Source organism: Rousettus aegyptiacus, unplaced genomic scaffold (assembly GCF_014176215.1).
Source record: "Rousettus aegyptiacus isolate mRouAeg1 unplaced genomic scaffold, mRouAeg1.p scaffold_m13_p_6, whole genome shotgun sequence".
NCBI classification, from domain to species: domain Eukaryota; kingdom Metazoa; phylum Chordata; class Mammalia; order Chiroptera; family Pteropodidae; genus Rousettus; species Rousettus aegyptiacus.
Genome location: NW_023416309.1, coordinates 12,905,705 through 12,930,402, shown reverse-complemented (window position 1 = coordinate 12,930,402; position 24,698 = coordinate 12,905,705). Strand labels below are relative to the sequence as shown.

The 24,698-nt window shown below is 33.5% G+C and overlaps 1 protein-coding gene across 5 annotated transcripts in view; it reads left to right on the top strand.

Moving 5' to 3' along the window:
- ADK (adenosine kinase) overlaps positions 1-24,698 on the top strand; it is a 448,271-nt gene that overhangs the window by 307,752 nt on the left and 115,821 nt on the right. For all 5 annotated transcript variants that reach the window (XM_016130815.2, XM_016130816.2, XM_016130820.2 and 2 more), the window contains one exon: positions 9,225-9,395. In XM_016130815.2, the coding sequence (XP_015986301.1) occupies positions 9,225-9,395 (171 nt within the window). The remainder of the gene's footprint in view (positions 1-9,224; positions 9,396-24,698) is intronic.

Here is a 24,698-nt window from a genome sequence, read left to right as displayed (position 1 = left end):
AAAATATTTTATTTCAATAGGTAATCATATAAAACTTTTACTTTTAACATTCTTTTAATAATACTAAGTCTTTAAAATGATGTCTATTTTACATTTATGACACAGTCACTAAATTGATATGGTCTCAATGAAATTTAGTTTTACCAAAACTATAAAATTGTGTTTAGGAGAAAAATATTTTGCACTATTTTTGTTTTTAAATTAAATTCAGTTCCACGATCACAGTACACATTGCATGTGCTTAATTAGCTACATGTGGCTTCTTACATTTAAATTATAATTAAATAAAACTTGAAATTCAGATCTTCATTTGCACTAGCCACATTTTAAATGATCAATAGCCAGGCTTAGACTAGATTGTGTGTGTGTGTCTGTGTGTGTGTATGCCAGTTCTTATGTGATTATTCCTCTCTCATTGAACATTTACATTGTTTCCAGGTTTTAAATGGAATAAATAATACACTGATATGTACATGAATGTATATTTTTCCACATTTTGGATTATTTCTTATGGTAGACTCTCAGAAGTAGAATTATCAGGTCAAAGAAAATGAATTTATGTTTCCTTTTGTGTATTTTCAAGTTATTTTCTAAAAAACAGTGTCAGTTGTACTCCTACTAATAGTATTAATGTATTAATTTCACCAACATTTCTTCATCATATAAACTATTTGTCTATGTATTTATTTACTTGCATATTTCACTTACTCTTAATGGAATGCTTTTTCATATTCTTGGCTCATTGTCCTAATATTTGTTTAATTTTTGATTCATTATTAAAATTCTTCATAGACTAAATAGATTAACCCTTTCTTTACTGTAAACATTTCTCCTGGTCTTTGTTTGCTTCTCCCACCCCCTCCTGGAATTGGAAGACCACCATCTGATGGTTTTAACTTTTCTATATCAAATCTTGAAATAATTTTCCCTCTCTAGACTTGAAAATCATTCCCACTCCAGAAGTTTGATATTTCCTTTTATTTTATTACAGATTGTCTATGTTTTTAAAAAAGAAAAAGAAAACTCTAATCAAACTAGAATTTATGTGGTTCTATATTCTCAAGAAAAGAAACCAAATTATAAGTTCTTGACCTTCAGTCAAATTCAGTGCTTACTCTTTGTATATACATGAGCCTCAAGGGATTGCTGACCAACTCCTGCTGCCACTGCATGTAAAATTTTATGCATTTGTGTATTGACATAGAACCAAATAGGTTACAGTCCACTGGTATGAATATTTTTAAATAATATGATCTATTTTTGCACTGTTATATTCTGATCAGTGTATTTTTCTAAACAAAACCTTTTTCTTTATCACTACAAATTTATGATTGACTGTTACAGGGCATGGTAATGCTACATAGCTTTATTTCCTTTTAAACAATATTCTTATACTTCCAAGATTATAAATACCTAAAATTTACATAGTCATGTACACACACACACACACACACACACACACACACCCCTATTCAGATAATTTTTTTAAATGGGAAACCATTTATTTTCAAACTAATTTATTATTTTTCAATCCAAATCTTTCTGTGAGCCCTAGCCTCAGATCATTGTTAATGGAAATAATAAAAGTTTTGCTATTACATAAGGACAATTAAAAAGAACCCCAAATGATCACACTGAATTAAGATAACCACTGGTAAAGAGCAAGAAAAGCAATTTCTTTCTTTCCTTTTCTTTTAGTATATTAAGCAACTTAATTTCTTACATTCACCTGTATTTCAACTCCCCTGAGAAATCCTTAGAGTGGTTGAGTGACAAATCTATGTATTTGAGATTTCCAAGCTTTAAGTCTGACTCTGCTAAAATGGTTCTTTGGGCTCTGCTGTAATCTTTCTCTATCACTCCTACTCTTGCCTTTTTTGTTTTTGTTTCCATTTTAATGGATAAAATTGTATTGCTTCTCAGTTTTTGATGAATATTACCAACCTCTATGTGTTAGAATTCACTTTGCTTTTAGTTGCTCATAAGGACAAAGAGTAGCAGAGTTAATGTGTAGACTGAAATCCCTATTTTAAAAAAATCACAGGCATTTCTTGATTACACAGAGTATTTTTTTAACTATAGTTATATAAAATATTGGCCTTTTTATTGCAAATCTGACACTTGAAAAAAAATTTTTATAATGGTACCGTTTTTATTTTCAGTGATACTACAGTCTGGAACATGTGGCCTAGCAAAGGATATAAATCTAGGAAGAAAAATTATGGTTGGCATCAATTTTAAGTCTTTGCACTCTAACAGAGCATGAATCCTAAATTGTTTAAATACTAAATATTTACTTAAAGAAAAACAAAAGACCATTCAAAAATGGAATTAATTTAAATTGTGAATTTGCCTCATTTAAAAGCTTATAGTTTTTTGTATATTTTTTTATAAAATTTCCAAAATGGAAGTTATACTGTCCACATCACAATACTCTTGTGTTGCATTTTAAAGTAAAACACACATACAACATGCACACATTTGGAATGAGGCCAAATTTAGACTCCAGGGGCATACTGTTCTGTACTGTAAATTACAATCAGATGTATTTTAGCACAGATCAAATTTTCAGTCTGAACTTGGTGAGAAGCCTAATTATTTGACCAGGTTACTATTTATGTAGACCATTCTATGGCTGTCTGTGGTTAATCCACAGCTGGCAGAATGCTAGCTCTGGGAGGTTTTTATTTCATGCTGGAACACTTTGGGGAGAAATGGTGGTGGGGGGCTTTAAAATCTCCTCATTAAATGAAAGACTAAAAAGTAAGTACATACATATTACTATGGAGACAAGATGCTATATAAACTGTTCATTTTAATTTTCCAAGTAACAGAAATAGCAAAGGAAGCAGCTTGAGTGCTCATAGTTTGCAAGTGACATGGTAATTGGTTAAAAAATTAAGATAAAACCATTTAAAAGACAATGTTACTTAAGACAAAGACTTGTTACCTTTTATAGCAATTGAATATTGATATAAATTAATGGGTTGGAATTTTTAAATGATAAAATGCTGTTGTGATAGGAAAACATTTTTATTAGAATTTTATTAGCCATACTTTAAAATAATAAAAGACCAGTATAATGTAAAATTCTCTCAATATCTCAGGATTTATATGGGGAATAAACCCTTCAAAGATGATTTCCAGTACACATACTTCTGCCAAAATTTTTTTTTTAGGATTCTTTTAATATTCAATTTGAAAATTGAAAATAATAGAAAAAATCTTTTTCTTTTTAAACTTTCTAAAATTTGCATCGTGGTTAATTCCTTAGTTGAACATGAATATTTCAATAGCTTTTTTAAAATAACTTTTAAAAGAAGTTTTCTTTAGATTTTCAAAGTTACTTCTTCCATTTATAGGCTAACTCTTCTCCCTTCTGGTTTCTATTGCCCTCACTTCCTCTGGTTCCTTGCTCTGTCTAATTATCTTTCCTCTCTTGCTTCTTCATTCTTCTATTTCTCCACTAGATCCTTTTCATTGAAAAGTAAAAAGGCTCATTCTTTGGTCTGTCTTTCTTAAAAAAACTCTCCACTCCTCTTCCCCAACTAAAATATCTTTCTGTTATTTTCTTCTCTATTGGCTACTCAAGCTAGGAGCATTATCTCTAGAGTCATTTGAACCTAACCAAGCTTCATCACATATAAGCTATATGACCTGAGGGATCTTTCTTTTTATTTTTTTTTGAAATGTACTTTATTTATTTTTTCAAATTTTTGCATCTTTATTGAAATATAATAGACAATTAATTGCTTGTATTTACATTGTACAGTTCAGTTAGTTTTTTTTTCAATTGTAGTTGGCATACAATAATACACCAGTTTCAGTTGTATAGCAAGCATAGTGATCAAAGATACACATAACTTGAAAGTGATCACCCTCCTGAATCTAGTGCTTCTCTTCCCCCTTACATATTTATAACATTATTAACCATCTTCCCCATGCTACACTCTACATCTCCATGTCTATTCTGCAAATATTCATTTGTACCTCTTAATCTCTTTGTCTTTTTTGTCCCCCCAACCCCTCTCCACATGTACATGAAATCATACGATATTTGTCTTTCTCTATCTGACCTATTTCATTCAGCACAATACCCTCTAGGTTCATCAAAGTTATATCTTTTTCCATCCCCTTCCTTTTAGTCTGTGTGTGTCTTTTGATCTGAAGTAAGTCTTTGTAGGCAGCATATGTAGGGATCTTGTTTTCTTATCCATTTAGCCTCTCTGCCTTTTGGTTGGAGCACTTAATTCTTTTCCATTCGAAGTACTTGTTGATAGGAATGTAGTTATTACCATTCTTTACTTCTGTGTCCCTCCAGTTCAACCTGTTAAGATTCAGCAAGCGATTCACAGATGCTTTGCTTCTAGTTACCTCAAGAGGCCACACCAGAAATCGAGGTCAGTTGCCACCAGTGTGTCTTGGAGTTGGCTCAGCAAGGAGCACCAGACTCACTGAGGACACAACTGGATGTGGCTTGGGTGGAGCCCTGAGTTGGGTGATGCAGAATTTCAGGGAATCCTCTGGGTGAAATAACTCTGTTATCCAGTTTGATGACATCTCAGCTATGGTGGTGCTGAGTCCACACACTGGGAGAGGGGAGGGCTCAACAGAGGAACAATGGATACTACCAGCACTTCTGTCCAGGAGAGAGCTTCATCTTTGACCTTGCTCCAGCAACTCAGTGACCCTTGTAATTCCCTGGTGTCCCCCGAGCCACACACTCGGCGCCGATGCTCAAATCAAGCAAGTCTGTCACTTTGAAAGTCTGCTCATGGACACTCCCCTTTAAGAAGCATCTGCCACTGCTCGTTGCTCTAGCCTCTGTCCCTGTCAGCTATTTGGGACTAGGCAGCCTCACATTTTTGCCCCCTCCTACCTTCTACCATTTCAGGGCGATTTCTTATTTCACTCCCTAGTTGTAGTACTTATGTTCATCTAGATCCCAGGTTACTTTGCTTGTTGTTTGCTCCATGTTCTTGTCGCAAGAGGGATGAACAAAGCCTCTATCTACGCCTATTTTTTTCCTAGTGCCATCGACAGTAATTGGCTCCAATACACAATTTAAACAAAGATATAATGTGACTTTCTGGTTCATAGCAATACAGCAACAAGGAAACAACTGTACACAGGATGGTCCAGAGCCATACAGCCTGATGTTTGCTTGGTTGCTGGTAGAGATGTTGGAACAAAAAGAGCAGAGACCTGGCTTTTTGCCCCTGGAGTAGGAAAGCAGCTGTACTTATTCCAGGCAGACTATGTGGCCTTGGACAAGTTACTTAACCAATCTGAGTCTCAACTTTCACCAGACACACTGGTGGCAACTGACCTCGATTTCTGGTGTGGCCTCTTGAGGTAACTAGAAGCAAAGCATCTGTGAATCGCTTGCTGAATCTTAACAGGTTGAACTGGAGGGACACAGAAGTAAAGAATGGTAATAACTACATTCCTATCAACAAGTACTTCGAATGGAAAAGAATTAAGTGCTCCAACCAAAAGACAGAGAGGCTAAATGGAAAAGAAGATAGTTGTATAGGCCTCCCTGTGTGGCTACACTCTGCTGAATTGATATGAGGCAGCCATCCCATGCTTGATAAATCCTGAGTTTACTCTCTTGAAAACCCTCAGCATCCGGCAAGCTCCTTTGGCCTGAGACTGACTTAGAGGCTTCCTTAGGTCCCCGGAGTCCTTAAGTCTAAGGTCACTTCAATTATCCTACATTCCAGCCTTCAGGGAAGTTACTTTACTTCATGCTACACTTTCTTAGCTGGGGACCCTGCAAGGCAAGACCCTGAGAAGCTATTCCCTGCCAGGGGCCCTGTGGATGCCAGCTGCCTTGCTGTAAGTCATCACCTCTCACTCTGTCAGCTGCTCTTATCTTTTGGCACTTTAATTATGATGATTATGATGTGTCTTGGTGCGCGCTTCTTTGAGTTCATCTTGTTTGGGACTCTTTACATTTCCTAGGCTTGTATGTCCATTTCCTTCACAAGGTTAGGGAAGTTTCCCATCATTATTTCTTGAAATAGGTTTTCAATCCCTTACTGTCTCTCTTCTTCTCTGGCACCTCTATGATGTCAGTGTCGATTTGCTCGATGTTGTCCCAGAGGCCTCTTAAACCGTCCTTATTCTTTGGATTCTTTTTGCTGTTCCGATTGGATATTTTCTGCTACCTTGTCCTCCAACTTGCTGATTCAGTCCTCTGCTTCATCTCATCTACTGTTGTTTCTCTCTAATGGATTCTTTATTTCAATTATTACATTTTTCATTTACAACTCATTCTTTTTTGCTGTTTACTTCCATATTTATATGTCCTATCTGTTTTTCTCACTGAGATCATCTGTTCTTTCCCTAAGTTCACTGAGCAGCCTTAAAACCAGTGTTTTGAACTCTGCATCTGGTAGATTGCTCGTCTCCATTTTGTCGAGTTCTTTTTTGGGAGCTTTGTTCTTTTCTTTCACTGGGGACATGTTTTTTGTCTCCCCACTGCCTCCCTGTTTCTGATTCTATGTATTATTTAGATAGATCTGTTCTGTCTCTCAGCCTTAGTAGAGTGGCCTTATGTAGTAGGTGTCCTGTGGGGCCCAGTGGCTCAGTCTCTCTGTTTTCCTGAGTCAGGTGCTCCAGGTGCATCCTTTGTGTGGGTGGTATGTGCCCTGTTGTTGTAGTTGAGCCTTGGTTGCTGTTTACATGTCAATGGGAGGAATTGACCAATGAGCCGTTTGATTGTGAGAACTTGTTAGTGAATACAGTGGAGGAACTGTTGTGTAGGGGCTACACAGCGGGATTCACTTTAGCAGGGCTCTGGTACCTGTCCAGTCTGCCCTTTGGGTGTGCTATCCTCAGATGCAACCGTGGGTTGTACTCTGGCTCTGTCTAAAGCTGGCCACTTGGCATGCCATCCCTGGGGCCTCCTCCTGACCTGGGCTTGGAGATACCTCAAGAAGCCAAGCTGTGAACTGAGGCTGGCTTTCACATGGGGCTGCTTAGCAAGAGGTATGTGGCATAATGGGGCTAGATGCTGCTTGTTTACGGTTTGTGAACCTCGAGAGATTTTAGGAATGGTCATAGCAGGAGCCAAGACAAGCCTTTTGTATGGAAAAGCCACTGGAAGCATCCTGGGTGGGCCCACAAGTTGGGTGGAGCGGGAATCAAGGAATCACCATGGGAGTGTGAATGATGTTAGGTTGATGAAGATTTAGAAATGATATCTACCTGCATCTGTACATTGGTCAAGGGAGGGATCAACAAAGGAACAGTGGCTTTTCCAAGCACTTCTGTATGGACAAAGCTGCCCTTCCTGCCCTTGCCCCGAAACCAGACAATTCAGTTCCTCCCCAAATGTCCCTGGTGCCATTTGAGCTGCTGGCCCAGCACTGGAGTTCAGAGCAAATAAGTCTGTCAGCGAGTAAGTTCATCTGCAGGCCCTTTTAGAGGAACACCTAGTACTCCAGCAGCCCTGCATCTCACTCAGCCACCATGCCCCCTGGTTTTCATAGCCAGAAGTTGTGGGGACTTCTCTTCCTGGTACTGGATCTCTGGGATGGGCAGCCTGGTGTGGGGCTGGGACCCCTTGTTCCTCTGCGGGGACTGCTGCAACCAAGATATTCCTACCTGTTTTTAGCCACCACACATTAGTATGTGGCCAGCTCTTTCTGCATCTCTGTCCCTCCTAACAGTCTCCACATGTCTTCTTCTGTATGTCTCTAGTTATAGGACTTCTGTTCAGCTAAACTTCAGGTGAGTCTTTGTAATGGTTTTTCTGTAGTTTAGTTGTAATTTTGATGCAGTCATGAGAGGAGGTAGCACAATGTTAACCCACTCCACCATCTTTACCAGAACTCCTCTTAAGTATCTTCTTGAAATTTCCCATGTTGGACTTCTCTTTTATCATTTCTACTGTCCTCATTTGCCTTCCTCTTGTCCTATCTTTTCCTTTCTTCTACCTCCTAATGTTGGTTTTTCTCCACTCTGTCCTTTGCCCTCTTCTCTTTCTACATTTTCTTCCTTGGTAATTTTAACTCCTTTTTACTGTCACTTTCTGTCGTGGCCTTTCTCCTGAGTCCAACTTTGAGATATATATTACAGTGTCCCTTAACACTTCAAGTGTAGTATAACTACAACTAAACACTATTTCCATCTAAGCTATGTCTTATTCTGGACTTTTCTATTTCTATTTATGTTAGAACCAGATTCAAAATCTCAGTCATCTTCTGGCTCTTTTATCTTTTGTTTCCCACATCTTATACAATTGCTAAATCCAGAATGTAATAGTCCTAGTATCATTTCCCTTACAGAGCCAAATGCAGGCTTCAATTGACTATTGATGATTAGTTGCTGTCCAGACAACAAGTTCCTTTAAATTTTCTTGCTAACTTATTACTCTTTTCTTTCAAGGAAGACTTCATCCATCTCTACCCCATTTAATAGACTTCTAACCTGACACTCAAGGCCCTTTGTGTGAACTTAGTTGGCCTTTCTTTCCAACTTCATTGTGTTTCCCTTTATGTACTGTTTCATCCACTTGTGTACTGTTTAAACCAATATCCTATATAAGCATCCATGTTTTTGTTTATGCTTTCTTCCATTTAGGAAGCATAAGTATACTTTTTAAAGACATATCCATGTTTAAGATATAGATAAATAGTATTTTAAAATATAGCTTTTCTGACATAAAATTTTAATTTACATGTTTTTCATTTCATTACTGAATTATCTCTAATTCAGAATCTTTCTAAAAAATTCAGTTTAGATGTTTCATAATGTAACATACTTAGTAAACTAATTTTATTTTTAAACTAATTTTATTTTTCAATAAATATTATGTCACCTATAAGAATACACAGTATTTCTAAGAAGATAGAAGGATCCAGACTGCCTTTATTACTGTTTCTTTAATTTAAACATAATTATTGTCATGAATGAGACCTTTCAGATATTTTTTCTTACGTAGATTTCCAGAATTCTTTCAGTATTGAGTATACAAATCTAATACAAAATAGTGTTATACTGTGATATAATGGCACATATTAAGCATATAGTATTCATATGAGAAACTTTTCTTGTTATCAAATGTTATTTTCTGCCTTGCATTTTATAACTGTGTGTTAAAATTTGTATGTATATATAGGCTTTTGGTTTTTGTATATTTTTTTTTATTCTCACTGAAAGTGACTCTGGGGAAATTGCATTTCTAATTTCCCCTCCTTTTTGTCTTTATCCAGGGCTTTTTTCTTACAGTTTCACCTGAATCAGTGTTAAAAGTGGCTCACCATGCTTCTGAGAACAATAGAATTTTCACTTTGAATCTGTCTGCACCATTTATTAGTCAGTTCTACAAGGAATCATTGATGAAAGTTATGCCTTATGTTGACATACTTTTTGGAAATGAGACGGTGAGTTACTCTTTTTTTTAAAAGTACCTGGATTTTTTTTGGTTTCTGGTTTGCATATAAGTTTAGAAATATATAAGGGGAAACAAAATGCTTCATAAATATGTTTGAGAATTATACAACAAAACTGCCTCTATTTGGGCCACTCTAATTCAGTATTTTCAATATTTTCTTCAGTATGTGCTAATTTCTCACATAGTAAAAAAATGGTTTTTTAAAGGGTTAGGTTATTGAGTTTTATAATTTACATACAGTAAAATTCACTTTTTTTACTGTACATTTCTGTGAGCTTTTGCAAGTGCATGGGATCTTTCACATAACCAGGACCACAATCAAAATAAAAACTACTTTCATAACTCCTTTTCATCCACCCTTTCCTCATTCTGAGCCCTTGAGATCAAATGCTATGTTTTCTGACCAGTAAAATAGTGTTTTCCTCTGAAATTTTCATAGATTAAGGTAAGAGACATACAGTCTAAAATGTTTTATGTTAAAGTTAAGTATCTCTTCATAGCGTGAGTTAGTTTAATAAATTATCAATAAATGTTAGTATATTGTAATTGTTTTAAACTTCCTTATTAATACCAACATTTTTGCTAATGTTCTTATGCTATATTTGACAGTGATGAATGGAACTTTTGTAGCCTTTTACTTGTAACAAGAATATACTTTTATTCTAAATTAGAATAAAATAATTATTTTTCTTATTTAGTATTTATGGCTTCTGTTTAGCCTATAGAATTTAAAAATTCATGAGACAGAAAAAAAAGAAAGCGAGACCTTCGTTGTATCTTCATTTGACCTGTGCAGTATCACTTAAATTTCATGAGTCTCGAGGCCTTTATATGTAAAGTGAAGGTGTTCTATTAATTTTTCCAAAAGCCTATTCTGATTGTAGTTCTGTAGTTCTAACATAATTTTATTGTATTCACTGATTTTGTATCTAAATGAGATAACTACATTATCTGCTTAAAATAACATAAAATTTGACATGGAAATAATTTATGAGCTCAACTTGGGTGATTTGTATTAATAATATAGTGTGAATATTTTCAAAGGTACTAACTAGTACTGCATTTTTGATGATTCACAAACTGAAATATTGGTAAAAACCTGGAACTTCTATTTGTTGGAAGTCTTAGATGACTGAAATATACATCTTAGATTTTCCTTATTGCCAGTTTTATTTTCTGAAGAGTAAAGGAAGTAACTAGGAAAAGTGCTACTCTAGCTCTTTAAATAACATGAAAGGATTGATCATCAGTGTGGTGGTTTGAGAATCCTTGAGAGAAACTAATGATTGAATTCAGATTTTTTTATAGTCAGGAACATTCACACTGGCAATACTTAAATATATGCTTTAGACTTTAAGAAGACAAACTTTAAAACTCTTTAAAGAGGTAAATATGATTCCAGAGAATGAGACTTTGGATATAAAGACAACTTGAGAGGACTGAATACTATAAAAAAATCATTTCTGATTTTATCTTGAATGACCCTAAATAGTAAGAAAATGGGGAGGAGCCTTAAAAAAACATTGCAGAGCACACAGAAAACTCTAATATGAGCTCACATTTGTAAAACACAAGTAAAAAAGATGGAAAGCAATTATAGAACCAGAGAACAATGCTAAAAGTTTGGCAGAGACATAGGAGAATAGAAAAGAATAGAAGCCTAAAAATGATTAGGTTTGTAGAAAATGCTAATGATATCAAAATGGTCTCCACTTTTTGAAAAAGGACACCAAATGCATAGGCAAGAACTGTAATTGGACTTCACCAAATTTAAAGTTTTGTTCATCAAAAGACACTCAAGAAAGCAAACAAGTCAACTGATAAAATGGAAGAAAATATTTGTAAGTGATATATCTGATAAGGGATTAATATCCAGAATATATATATCTCAACAAGAAAACAGTCAACTCAATTCAAAAATGGTCAAAGAACTTAAGTAAACATTTTTCCAGAGCAGATATATAAATGTCCAGTAAGCACATGAAAAGATGTTCACTATCACTAATCATTAGAGAAATGCATGTGAAAACCAAAATGAGATACCATTTGGCACCATTGGGTTGTCAAAAATGAAGAAAAACAAGTGTTTACAAGGATGTGGAGAAATTAGAACCCTTGCACATTGATGATGGGAATTAAAATGCTGCAGCTGCTGTGGAAAATAATTTGGTGATTTCTCAAAAAGTTAAACAGTTAAACATAGAATTATTACCATATGATCTGGCAAGTCTACTTCTACATATATACCCAAAAGATGTGAAAGCAAGGATTCAAATACTTGTACATCAATGTTTATAGCCACATTATTCACAATATCCAAAAACCGGAAACAAACTAAATATTGTTCCTCAGCATATGAATAAATAAACAAAATTTGATATGTACGAGTGATTCTTGAATAACATGGGTTTGAACTGTGTAGATCCACTTTACATGGATTTTTTCAATAAATACATGCAGTACTATAAATGTATTTTGTCTTCCTTATGATTTTCTTAATAGCTCTTTCTCAAGCTTCCTTTATTGTAAGAATACATATAATATACAAAATATGTGTTAATTGACCATTATCGGTAAAGCTTCTGGTCAACAGTAGTTAAGTTTTGGAAAAGTGAAAAGTTATACATGGATTATCAACTGCATGGGGGGTTGGTGCCCTTTACCCCTACATTGTTCAGTAGTCAATTGCACATACAATGGAATATATTATTCAACATTAAAAAGAAATGAAATTACAATACATGGTACAACATGAATGAACCTTGAAAGAATTATGTTAGGTGAAATAAGCCCTATACAATCAGACAACTATTGGATTTTTCTATAAGAATTCCGCTTAATATGAGGAACCTAAAATAGTCATATTCTTACAAACAGGAGAATAGTGGTTATCTGGCACTGGGGGAAAGAGGGACTTGGGAGTTATTATTAATGGGTACAAAGCTTCTTTCTATTTGGGATGACAAAAAGTTCTGGAAATGGATAGTGTTGATTGCACAGCATTGTAAATGTACTTAATATCACTGAATCGAATACTTAAAATGGTTAAAATTGTAAAAGTTTATCTTGTATATATTTTACCACATCTTAAAATTATTTTATAAACCTTTAAAGTTAAAACTTGACTAGAACTTAGTATAGAACATTAAAGAAATCATTTTTCCTTACTTAGAAGAGGAAGTGGTAAAATTAAGAGCTGCTACATGGCTACAAGTCATATCATGTTTTACTTTTTCGGTGTGATTACTATTCATTTGAATTCATTTAAACAGATATATAGTACCTATTATGACAGACCAATAAGTAATGGACATATACTATATTTGAGACAATCCATCATAATATGGATTATAGAATAATAAATATTGGATACAAGACAATTAGATATATTTAATATTTTGGTTGAACCAGTTTCAAAAAATTTGCTGATAAATAGATTTCTAGTGATATACCTCAGTGTTTAAAATAGATTTCTAGTGATATACCTCAGTGTTTACCCTGAGCTTTGCTCAAGTAAATGATCATTGATTCAGATAAAGCTGTATTTACAGCTAATGCAAATGCAGAGAATGCAAATTATGCAACAAATAAGTCGAATGTCAAAATGAGACTTAAATTTTTTAATAATCTGGAAATATTAGTTGAGTGATGAAATTTAATAAGAATAAATAAAAATGTTACCATATTTGATTATAAAAAACAAATATGGCAGTATGACTTTTATCTCTTTAATCTCATCTCTAATTGTTCTTCTCCTTGAATAGTCTAGTAATAATAAAATATCTTCAGTTCTTCAGCAGGAAAAAAACATTTCTAAAATGCAAACATAGTATAAAATATACTTCTCTGGGAATACATATGATTGTTTAGTTTTTCTCCCCACCCCTTCTCCCTCCCACACACAAAAAATATCAGATCTACTGTGCTAAGTATAAATTTTCAAAATGTGAACACTTATCTAAAACCAAGGACAGTTAGCTCTTATTTTCTACCTGATGCTACCTTCTTTTTTCAGAGGGTCATACGCTACTAATGATACTTTAAAGCTTTTCTGATAACCTTAATATTAAAAAATTCCGTGTTTACCAAGGCTACCTTTTTACAAGTAATGAAGGACAGTGATCCCCGTGAGACAAGAAATAAATGAGATGAGCCCTATGATTACCCTAGTTTACTGCTTAGAGAGAATTTTCAGTCCACATCACAGAAAGGGGAACCTTCTTAGCAGTCTCTTTTCAATTGAGGACATGGAACTGGAAGTTCAGGAACTCTAATAGCTGGACAGCTAGAGTTTGCAAGTCAGAGTACCAGAGAGAAAAGAGCTACATATAAAACACAGGAGATTTACAGAGTTCCACCCAAGTCTTTAGCTGAGTAGGAATCAGCACTTATTTGTGAAGGAACTAATTAAGAATGGAAAAAAGAGCCACTTGAAAAGATTAGAGAGAATAATCCTCAGAAGACACCTAGAGCCTGTAACCATTCTTATTCTAAGTCAAAGTGGGATACCCTTATAATTTCATGGAGCTTCAGATAGTGTTCAGAATACTAAAGGGGCAAAATTAGTCTAGAGTGGAAGATATTGTGGTTCCTCCTAACAATATTATTCTAATATAACTGACAACCTTTATACAACAGACAAATTTCTTGAAAGACATAAAGTACCAAAGTACACTCAAGAAGAGACAGAATAAGGGCTATTCAGGTTATCTATTAAACAAATTGAATTTTTGGTTAAAACCCTTCCCTCCCCCCCAAAAAAAAAAACCTGAAGGACCAGATTATTTTAATGTTCAATTTTACCACACATTTAAAGAGGAAATAATGCTCATTCTATACAAACTATCCCAGAAAAAAATTAAAGAAGAAGAAATATTATCAAAACTAAACAAAGAATTAAAGGAAAACTACAGACCAATTTTCCTCACAAAGGGGAATGGAGATAAGGCAGATGCAGGAGAAAATGGATATATGTATATATGTGTATATATATATATACACACACATACATACACACACATATATATAACTATCCTTTACATATTTGGAACCGTAACCACATGCCAAAGATTCAGAACTGAAGTACATAACAAAAAACAAGAAGGATGAGAGGGAAAATCTACAAAAGCTAACCAAAATTTTTAAAAGCATATAGAAACACAAGGACAAGGAAGAAATGGAAACACCAAGCTACCGGAAAGCAAAAGACAAAATGGCTATATGAAAACCTCATATTTCAGTAACACCCAAAATGTAAATGGAACTCACCAATAAAAAGGCGCAGAGTTGCACTGGATCAAAAAACAAAACCCAGCCATATGCTGCCTCCAGGAGACACATCTCAGTTCCAAAGACAAATATAGATTCTAAGTGAAAGGGTGAAAAATGATATTTCAAGCAAATGGCATTCAGAGAAAAGCGGGAGTAGCGGTACAAATATTGGACGAAATAGACTCCAAAATAAAAAAAAGTGAAGAAAGATACTGAGGGACACTTCATAAAGATAAAGAGAATCATACACCGAGAAGACATAACACTTATTAATATTTGTGCTTCCAATCAGGGAGCCCCGAAATACATAAAGCAATTACTAAAGAACTAAAGGGAGAAACAGACCAAATACCCCACTGTCAGATATGGACAGATCATCCAAACAGAATATCAATAAGGAAATAACACCCTTAAATGACACGTTCGACCAATGGACATAATTGACATTTATAGAGCCTTCCATCCCAAAACAGCTGCTTATGCATTCTTCTCTAGTGCACATGGAACATTGTCAAGAATCGACCACATACTGGGACACAAAAATAGCTTCAACAAATATAAGAGAGGTTGAAATCATACCAACCATATTCTCTGATCATAATGCTGCGAAGCCGTAGATCAGCTGTAAAAAGAAAGCGGTAAGAACCACAAATACATGAAAATTAAACAACATGCTACTGAAGAATAACTGGGTCAAAGAAGAAATAAAAAGAGAGATCAAGAGATACATAGAAATGCATGATAATGATAGTACAACATGCCAAAACTTTTGGGACACAGTAAAAGCGGTCATAAGAGGAAAGTTCATATAATTATAGGCCTATCTCAAAAAATAAGAATGAGCCAAATAAGCAAGCTAACACTTCATCATTTAAAAAGAAAAAAAAAGGAAAGGAAGAACAAATGAAGCTTAAAGTCAGCAGAAAGAAAGAAATCATCAAAATCAGAGCAGAAAGAAAGGAAATTGAAAACCAACCAAACAAATAAACAAAAAAACAATAGAAAAAATAAATGCAACAAAGAAGTGGTTGTTTGAGAAGGTTAATAAAATTGACAACCCTGGCTAGACTCATTAAAGAAAAAAGAGAAAGGACACAAATAAACAAAATCAGAGGTGAAAGAGGAGAAATGATGACAGACACTGCAGAAATACAATACACTGCAGAACACCATGAAAAAGTATATAACATCAAATTTAATGACCTAGAAGAAATGGACAAGAACTTAAAATGATACAGCCTTCCTAGACTGAACCAAAAAGAACTGGAAAATCTAAATAGACTGATCAGCAGCATTGAAATAGAAACAATCATCAAAAAACTACCAAAAAGTAAAAGTCCAGGACTAGATGGCTTCACGAGTGAATTCTACTAAACATTCAAAGAAGATTTAATACCTATTCTGCTCAAACTCTTCCAAAAACTCGAAGAGGAGGCAATACTTCCCAATTCATTTTATGAGGCCAATATTACTCTGATACCAAAACCTGATAAGGATAACACAAAAAAAGAAAACTACAGACCAATATCTCTCATGAACACAGATGCAAAAATCCTAAATAAGATACTAGGGAACAGAATACAGCAATATATTTAAAAGATTATACACCAAGATTAAGTGAGCTTCATCCCAGGAGCACAGGGATGGTTCAACATACACAACATTAAAAACTAAGAATCATATGATCACATCAATAGATGCAGGAAAAGCCTTTAACAAGATACAGCATCCATTTATGATCGAAACTCTTAACAAAATTGGTATAGAAGGAAAGTACCTTAACATAATAAAGGCCATCTATGACAAACCCTCAGCCAACATTATACTTAATGGTGAAAAACTAAAAACCTTCCCTCTAAGATCAGGAACAAGACAAGGCTGCCCACTATCACCACTGTTATTCATTATAACATTGGAGGTCCTACCAAGTGCAGTCAGACAGAGAAAAATATAAAAGGCATCCAAATCAGAAGTGAAGAAGTCAAACTGTCATTATTTGTGGATGACATGATTCTCTATATAGAAAACCCTAAAGGCTCTACAAGAACACTACTAGAAGCAATAAGCAAATACAGTAAAGTCTCTGGATACAAAATCAACGTTCAAAAATCCATAGCATTTCTATAATCTAATAATGAAGCATCAGAAAAACAAGTGGAAAAAATAATTCCTTTTGCAATTGCAACAAAAAGGATAAAATACCTAGGAATAAATTTAATGAAACAAGTGAAGGACCTATATAATGAAAACTATGTGACCCTATTAAAAAAAAATTGAAGAAGATACAAAGAAATGGAAATATATTCCATGTTCTTGGCTTGGAAGAATTGGCACAGTTAAAATGACCATATTCCCTAAAGTATTATACAGATTTTATACAATCCCCATCAAAATTCCGTCAGCATTTTTTAAAGAAATAGAACAAAAAATCATCAGATTCATATGGAAGCATGAAAGACCCCAAATTATCAAAGCCATTCTGAGAAAAAAGAACGAATCTGGAGGCATCACTCTGCCTGACTTCAAATTATACTACAAAACAACAATAATCAAAATGGCATGGTATTGGCAGAAAAGCAGACACATGGACCAGTGGAACAGAATCAAGAGTCTAGAAGTAAGCCTATATTTATATGGGCAAATATTTTTCAACAAAGAAGTCAAAAACATGCAGCAGAGAAAAGAAAGCCTCTTCAACAAATGGTGCTGGGAAAATTGGAAAGCCACCTGTAAAAGAATGAAACTAAACTGTTATCTATCACCACACATCAAAATTAACTCAAAATGGATTAAGGACCTGAATATAATACCAGAAAAAATAAATTTCCTAGAAAAAAAAAAAAAACAGAAAATAAACTCATGGACCTTGGACTTAAAGAGGATTTTATGAATTTGACCTCAAAGTCAAGGGAAGTAAAAGGAAAAATAAATGAATGGGACAACATCAAATTTAAAAGCTCTGCAAAGCAAAAGAAACTGTCAGTAAGGTAAAGAAATAACAATCTAAATGGGAAAGCAACGCCTCCAATAAGGGCCTACTATCCAAAATATACAAAGAACTCATACAACTCAATAAGAACAAAAACACAATCTAATTTAAAAAATGGGCAGAGGACCTGAAAAGACATTTCTCCTAAGAAGACATACAAATGGCCAACAAACATATGAAAGGATGTTGAATATCACTAGCTATAAGAGAAATGCAAATCAAAATCACAATGAGATACCATCTCACACCTATTAGAATAGCTATTAACAGGACAAGTAATAAGTGTTAGAGCAGGTGTGGAGAAAAAGGAACCCTCATACACTTTGCTGGGACTGCAAATTGGTGCAACCACTATGGAAAACTGTATGGAGATTCCTCAAAACAACTAAGAATTTATCCACCATATGATCTAGCAATCCCTCCACTGGGTATTTACTCCAAAAACTTGAAAACATGTATCTGAAAATATAATTGCACACCAATTTTCATAGCAGCCTTATTCATGGTGGCCAGCACATGGAAGCAACCCAAGTGTCCTACAATAGATTGGATACAGAAGCTGTGGTACATATATACAGTGGAATATTACTCAGCCATAAGAAGAGATGAAATACTGCCATTTGCGGCAACATGGATGGACTTTGAGATAATCATGCTAAGCAAGATAAACCAGGCAGAAAAAGCTGAAAACTGCATCATAATCATCTATATGTGGGATAAAAGCCTACAAGCAATAAACAAACATAACAAGCAAACAGAGACTCATGGACATGGACTATAGACTAGTGGTTACCAGAGGATGGGGAGAAGAGGGGAGGTAGATGGAATAAAAGAGGTCAAATATGTGGTGACAGAAAGAAATCTAACCGTGGACAAATACATATGTTGAATTGTACACTTGAAACTTACTGGATTTCATTAACTGATGTCACCATAATTTTTTATATATATATTATATATATATATAATATATATAATATACATATATAAATAATTACTTTGAAAAAAGTCACCCATATCAGATGTAGGAATAAAAAGTATAAAAAATTAAAGGAAAAAAAAGCTATAACTCTACACTCAGGAGTGCTTCATGGATGTCTTTAAGTTTTCCCTCTGCTTTAAAGAAACTGAAACTGTAATTCATAAACTATGAATTATAGATCTGTTTCTATAAGAAAGACTCACACTAAAAGTCTTGACCCTATTTTAAATATTAACAAGTGATATATCTTTATGTATTAATAAACGTTTAGACTTTTCTTTTTAATTAAATTGCTGATTTATTATCCAATTACTGTTCCCTCAATTTACTCACATGTAAAAGGGAGAGATTTATGTAAGTGATCTTTCAGATTTTTTCTTGTAGTTTAAAAATGTTTTTAAAAAACCAAAGATTCATTTTCTCAATATTCTAATGTTCAGTAATACTAACCAATTTTAGTATAAATCAACAAGTCCTTGTTCTGAAACCTAAAATAATGTAATGGCTAACATTAATTTTAGATAGTCATCCTTTTTCATCATTAGTGTTACAGGCTCAACTGTAACTAATGCCTTTCAAGCTAGATCTTTCCCATCTCACTCCCCACTACTACTTTGTTTGATTTGCCCCGGGAAAAGGATATTCTTCGCTAAAGAATATTGAAAAATATTTGGTTGGGCACATCCTGAGATAAATTAGTCTCCACAGGAATACCATTGCTACATTAATGTGATTTAGAAAAACAAGTTATTGAATATTATAGTTTACTTTTTTCTTTCATTGTACTAAAAAATATATAATATAAAAATTTACTGTTTTTAAGTAGACAATTAAGTGGCATTAACTACCCTCATGATATCATGCAACCATTACCATTATCCATTTTTAGGACCTTTTCATCATCCCAAATAGAAGTTCTGTACACATGGAACAATAATCCCCCACCCTACCCCCCACCTCAATCTTGATAACCAATATTCTATTGTCTGTTTCAATGAATTTGCCTATTCTCAGTACCTCATATAAGTAGGATCATACTTATTATCAACTTTTTAAATAGTTGTGTGCTTGTGTCTGGCCTCTTTCACTTAACGTAATGTTTTCAAGATTCATCCATGTTGTAGCATGTATCAGAGTTTCATTTTTGTTAATCTACTCATCTGTTAATAGATATTTGGTTTGTTTTCACCTCTTAGCTTTTGTGAATAATGCTGCTGTGAACACTCGTGTACAAGTATCTGTTTGAGTCTCTGCTCTTAGGACTCTGGATTATATACTTAGAAGTAGAAATACTGGATTATATATATGCTGGATGACAATTCTATATTTAACTTTTTGAGAACCCACTGAATTATTTTCCACAGCAGCTGCACCATTTTTCATTTCCACCAGCAATGAACAAAAGTTCCAATTTCTCTATAGCCTTGCTAACTTAACATTTGCCATTTTCTTTCTTTTCGACAGTAGTCATCCTAATGACAGTAAAGTAGCATCTCATTGTGATTTTTATTTGTGTAGTTTACTTTTAATCGAGATGTAGAAATACATGGAGATAAATTTATATGTTGCCTCAATTAAAAATTCTTGGTAACCTGTTATGTTGCATTTTGTACTTTTAAACAGAACATCTGAATTTATTGGCTGGCTTGTTAAGGTCATTTTTAAACTACTTTAGTATATAAATTATTTAAATGTTACATTGTGTTTTTAATTTATTTCTGACATTTTCACAGTTTAAAACATTTTCCTTTAGCTACAACCATTTGTTAGCTAAACTCACATGTAATCAGCTTAATAAAGGACATTCTGCACGCAGGTAATTATATCCATTGATGCCTGCTAATGCAAGCTGCTTTGTAGTCATTACCCACCAATACATGACTAAAGAACTTGATTATTCTTCTTGTTTTTCATTTTTATTAAATTAAGAAGTTTTTTTTTGAATAGCTGCTTCTTGCAAATGGTTCTTGCAAATGGTTCTTAAGAGTAATACCTTTCAAGGCTCTATAATCACTAGATAATTAACCTGCCAGGATTAAGTACTCTCAACTTTGCCTCAGGATGCTTAACTCTCAAATACAGTCAATTATCTCATGATAATAACTGCTTTGTCAAGAGTTATCACTTAATTCCACAGTGAAACGTCACATCACCAGTACAGTGCATTTCAAGATAATTTAAATAATAAAATACAGCTGGAAAATTGGGCAGAAGAATTCGGTTTAATTATTTCAGACAGGTTAAGAATGATACATTTTAGATAAAACTCCCTCTTATAGACTTAGTATTTTTGAATCTCACAGATGATTTCTATTTATAAAGATTATATATTGCTCTGTTTCATCAGTCCTTTTGCTGGCAGTATTCCCACATCGTATATCTTCTTGCAGGGAAATCCACTTTAAACCTATCGACCCTACAGAGGATTAGATATATTAAAAATCTCTAGTACATACCAGCAAAATTGAAATTGCTGTTTCTTTTCGTAGTGATGATTTAACTTTTTAAAAAATATTTATTTTACCAATGAATGAATTATGAAACAGTGAACAAAATTCTGTAGTTCATTGCTGTGTTTTTGTTTTTGAGTAGCTCTTCAGTCATATTAGGAGAGTGACGTACAGCCAAAAACAGGAGTGCTACTTGTCACATCAGAACATTTTGAAAGAAACATAAAATTGGCTGTAGGTATTTGAACCCACGTTTTCTAAACCTGGTAATGACTATATCTCCTTATAAGTAAACCCTAACACCTTTTTACCAAACCAGATGGAATCAGTTAGCTTTTTCTTCTTCTTTTATATATTTTTTTGGGAAGGGAGAGACCTTATTGATATTTATTATTTACACTGTCAAATCCATTTTAATCTTTCTAACTGCCGATTCTTTTTTAAATGACAATGTAAAAATTAATAATTTGGAAACAACAAGAGTGCTTCTAATTGTAAATAACTTTTGATAAACTATCTTATCTGAAGTATTTTGTCAGTTTTTTATGCATCTGAAAGTGGAGGTAAGTCATTTGCTATTTAAGTATGAAAATTTGTGTAAATCTTTAAATTATGTGTGCCAACATGGATAAGTACTATACTTGCATATATCTTCATTCAGATAGTCTCTCTTTTGTTAGACATTCTGTTCTTTGTAAAGGTATTATTTTTAACTTTTGAAAACAATTTTATAAGTCTATGCACATTTTATCATCAGAGAATTCCTTTTTGAATTTTTACATCTTTTTGTCAAATCTAATTCCTTAAAATACATAATTTCAAAATTTTCAGAGAACCAGGATCTGTCACCCAGATCCATATTCTGACAATAAAAGAGATGATCTTTCCAAGTATCACGGTGTTCCCAATATCAATGGTAATTCCACCCTTTTAAGTATTTAAAAGTGCTGTGTTTCTTCCAAGGAAAGATGGAAGTCACCTTCCAGAGACTGTTAGTATAAATCTTTGTATTTTCTCTTTCTTTACTCTTAAGCAGTAAAAGGAGCCTATGATACAGACGCAATCTAAGATTGTTGTAAGATTAGTCAAGGAAGGTAGAAGAGATTTTTTTTCAGAGAAGATACATAACCTCTTCAAAGAAATAGAAATAAAATACTTATGGTGTTATAAAATTCTGACATATTTATATTTTCTGCTGAGCGTAATGAAATTTCAATTAAGACAGGGCTGTGGCATCATAAGATTGCTGCTTAGCTCCTGAATATAGCTGTCTCCTTAGGATCTTTCTGATATACTTTACTCATCTGAAAAAAAAAAAAAATGAGATTCACTATAGCTCAGAGAGACTTCCAATGGCACTGGCATGTTGTAAAGATGTGCTGTCAGGAAGGATTCGGAAAAAGTCAAAGGCTATTTAACTATATGCTTTGCATCTCTCTTCCTTTCTACTTTTTTTCTACTTTTCTCTTTTTCTCCTATAATCTTCACCAATCTTCCTTCCTTACTCCCTTCATCTCCCTCCCCTTACCAACTACGTTGCCTCTCTAAAGATGAAAGGTTTTTAAATCATTCCCAAACTACCATTCATGATTGGTAAAAAGCCTTGTAATTTGAAATGGTTTGAATTGCTATGGAGATAATCCTATTTTATGCAGTAATGCCTTTCCTTGTTCAGTATTTCAATTTGTCTTTTTATTTATTTGCTTGTTTTAGTTACTGTACTACAAATTTGTGACTATTTTAATATAATTTGTCTAGTATGCCATGATATGAAAGTAATGAGTTAATATTTAAAGTTATTTAATGCATTTAAATTTTTTCTTATTGAAATTATTTAGTGAAATTAACTTAAACTTATAAATAAAAACTAAATTTATATGACAGTAGTACTGGAATATATTTAGAAAATCTAATTTTTGACTCAGCTCAAATTTTTTCTGTGCTGTTCTTCTTTGACATTATGAGATAATTGGCAAAATTTAAATAGATTCTGTAGATTAGTTAATAATATTTTATCAATAATAATTTTCTAGCTTTGATGATTCTACAATAGTTATCTAAAATGTTCATATTTGGAAAACTGTCTTTTTCTGATCCAGATCCAATCCAGGATCCTACACTGAATTTAGTTATCATGTTTCCTTAGTGTCTTTAATCCGGAACAATTTCTCAGTTTTTCTTTGTCTTTTATGACTGGTCAGTTATTTTGTAGAATGTCTTTCAACATAGGATTGACTGAAATTTCCTCATAATTAATGCTTTGTTGACAAGAATACCTCATATATGCTGTTGTGTCTTTTTTCATACATCGAGATTTCATTTTGCCTTATTACTCATGGTATTAATTTTGACCACTGGGTTGGGATGTTGACCCAATTTATGTATTTTAAAGTTACTGTTGTCCCTTCATAATTTAATTAATAAGTATCTTGTAGGGAAATACAAGAGACATTGTAACTATTTTTCTTTCATTATAGTTTTCATCTACTACTTTTAGCATCTACTGATGATTCTTGCCTCCAATAATTATTGTGTTATTTGCCAAATAGTGATTTTTTCTATTTTTATCATTTCTTCTACATTAATTAATTGGAATTTTGTGTAAGGAAGAGCTGCCACTGGCTCACATACCGTAATTTCTTTTAGCACAAATTAGCAGCAAAATGTATATCTCTTATATCCCATTCTTTGTAAAATGAAGTATAGCACATTACAGGTTCTATTTGCACTTAACTTTTTTCTTCTTCTTAAGTATATCTTGGAAATCATTCTGTAAATGCTCATAGAAATCTTCATTTTTTTATAGCTGCATTATACCCCATTATGTACATATACTATAGTTTATTCAATCACTTTCTTGTATATGGGCATTTAAGTTGTTTTCAGTATTTTGCAGTTAAGAACAATCTCTCAATGGATAACCTTGGGCACTCATATTTTTATGTTGTTAGCGGTAAATTTCTTCAGAGTAAATTCCTGGAAGTGGGATTATTGGTTCAAAGGATAAGTGCATATGTAGTTTTATCAGCTTTTGCCAAATTCCTCTCCAAAAGAGTTATAACTGTTTTCATTCTCAAAAGCAATGCATGTGCATGCCTGTTTCTCATGGGGTTATTTTAATGTTTGGTTATCAACAGTTTATAAGGCACTATTAAATAGTGCCTTATAAATTCATTAGAAGAGAAAATTCTAGTCTTCTTTTCAAAAACATAATTTCAGCAAGAATGAAGCTGAATTAAGACTGTAACGTGGTTTAGCCCCTATCAGCCAGTTCATTTTAGCACAGTAAAAATAATCCAAGAAATAAAAAGTAATCGTTCTTTAAAGTGTAAACTTTAAAGACTCTTTCATCTCATTTTTGCTTGATGGTTTAAAAACATTAGATAAATATGCATGGATCTCCATTATATACTCTTTAGTTTGATTTTCTGGCTCTATATTTTTATTTTTATCTCCTACCCTTGTCCCACAAGCATCTCTTTCTCCTGCAGTACATAACTTTTCATGTTTTCCAGAATACTGTGTTCATTTCTTCATGTCTTTTCATATGCCAATCCTTCTATCTTGATCCTCAGCCTTCTCCAATTCTATCTGGCAAAT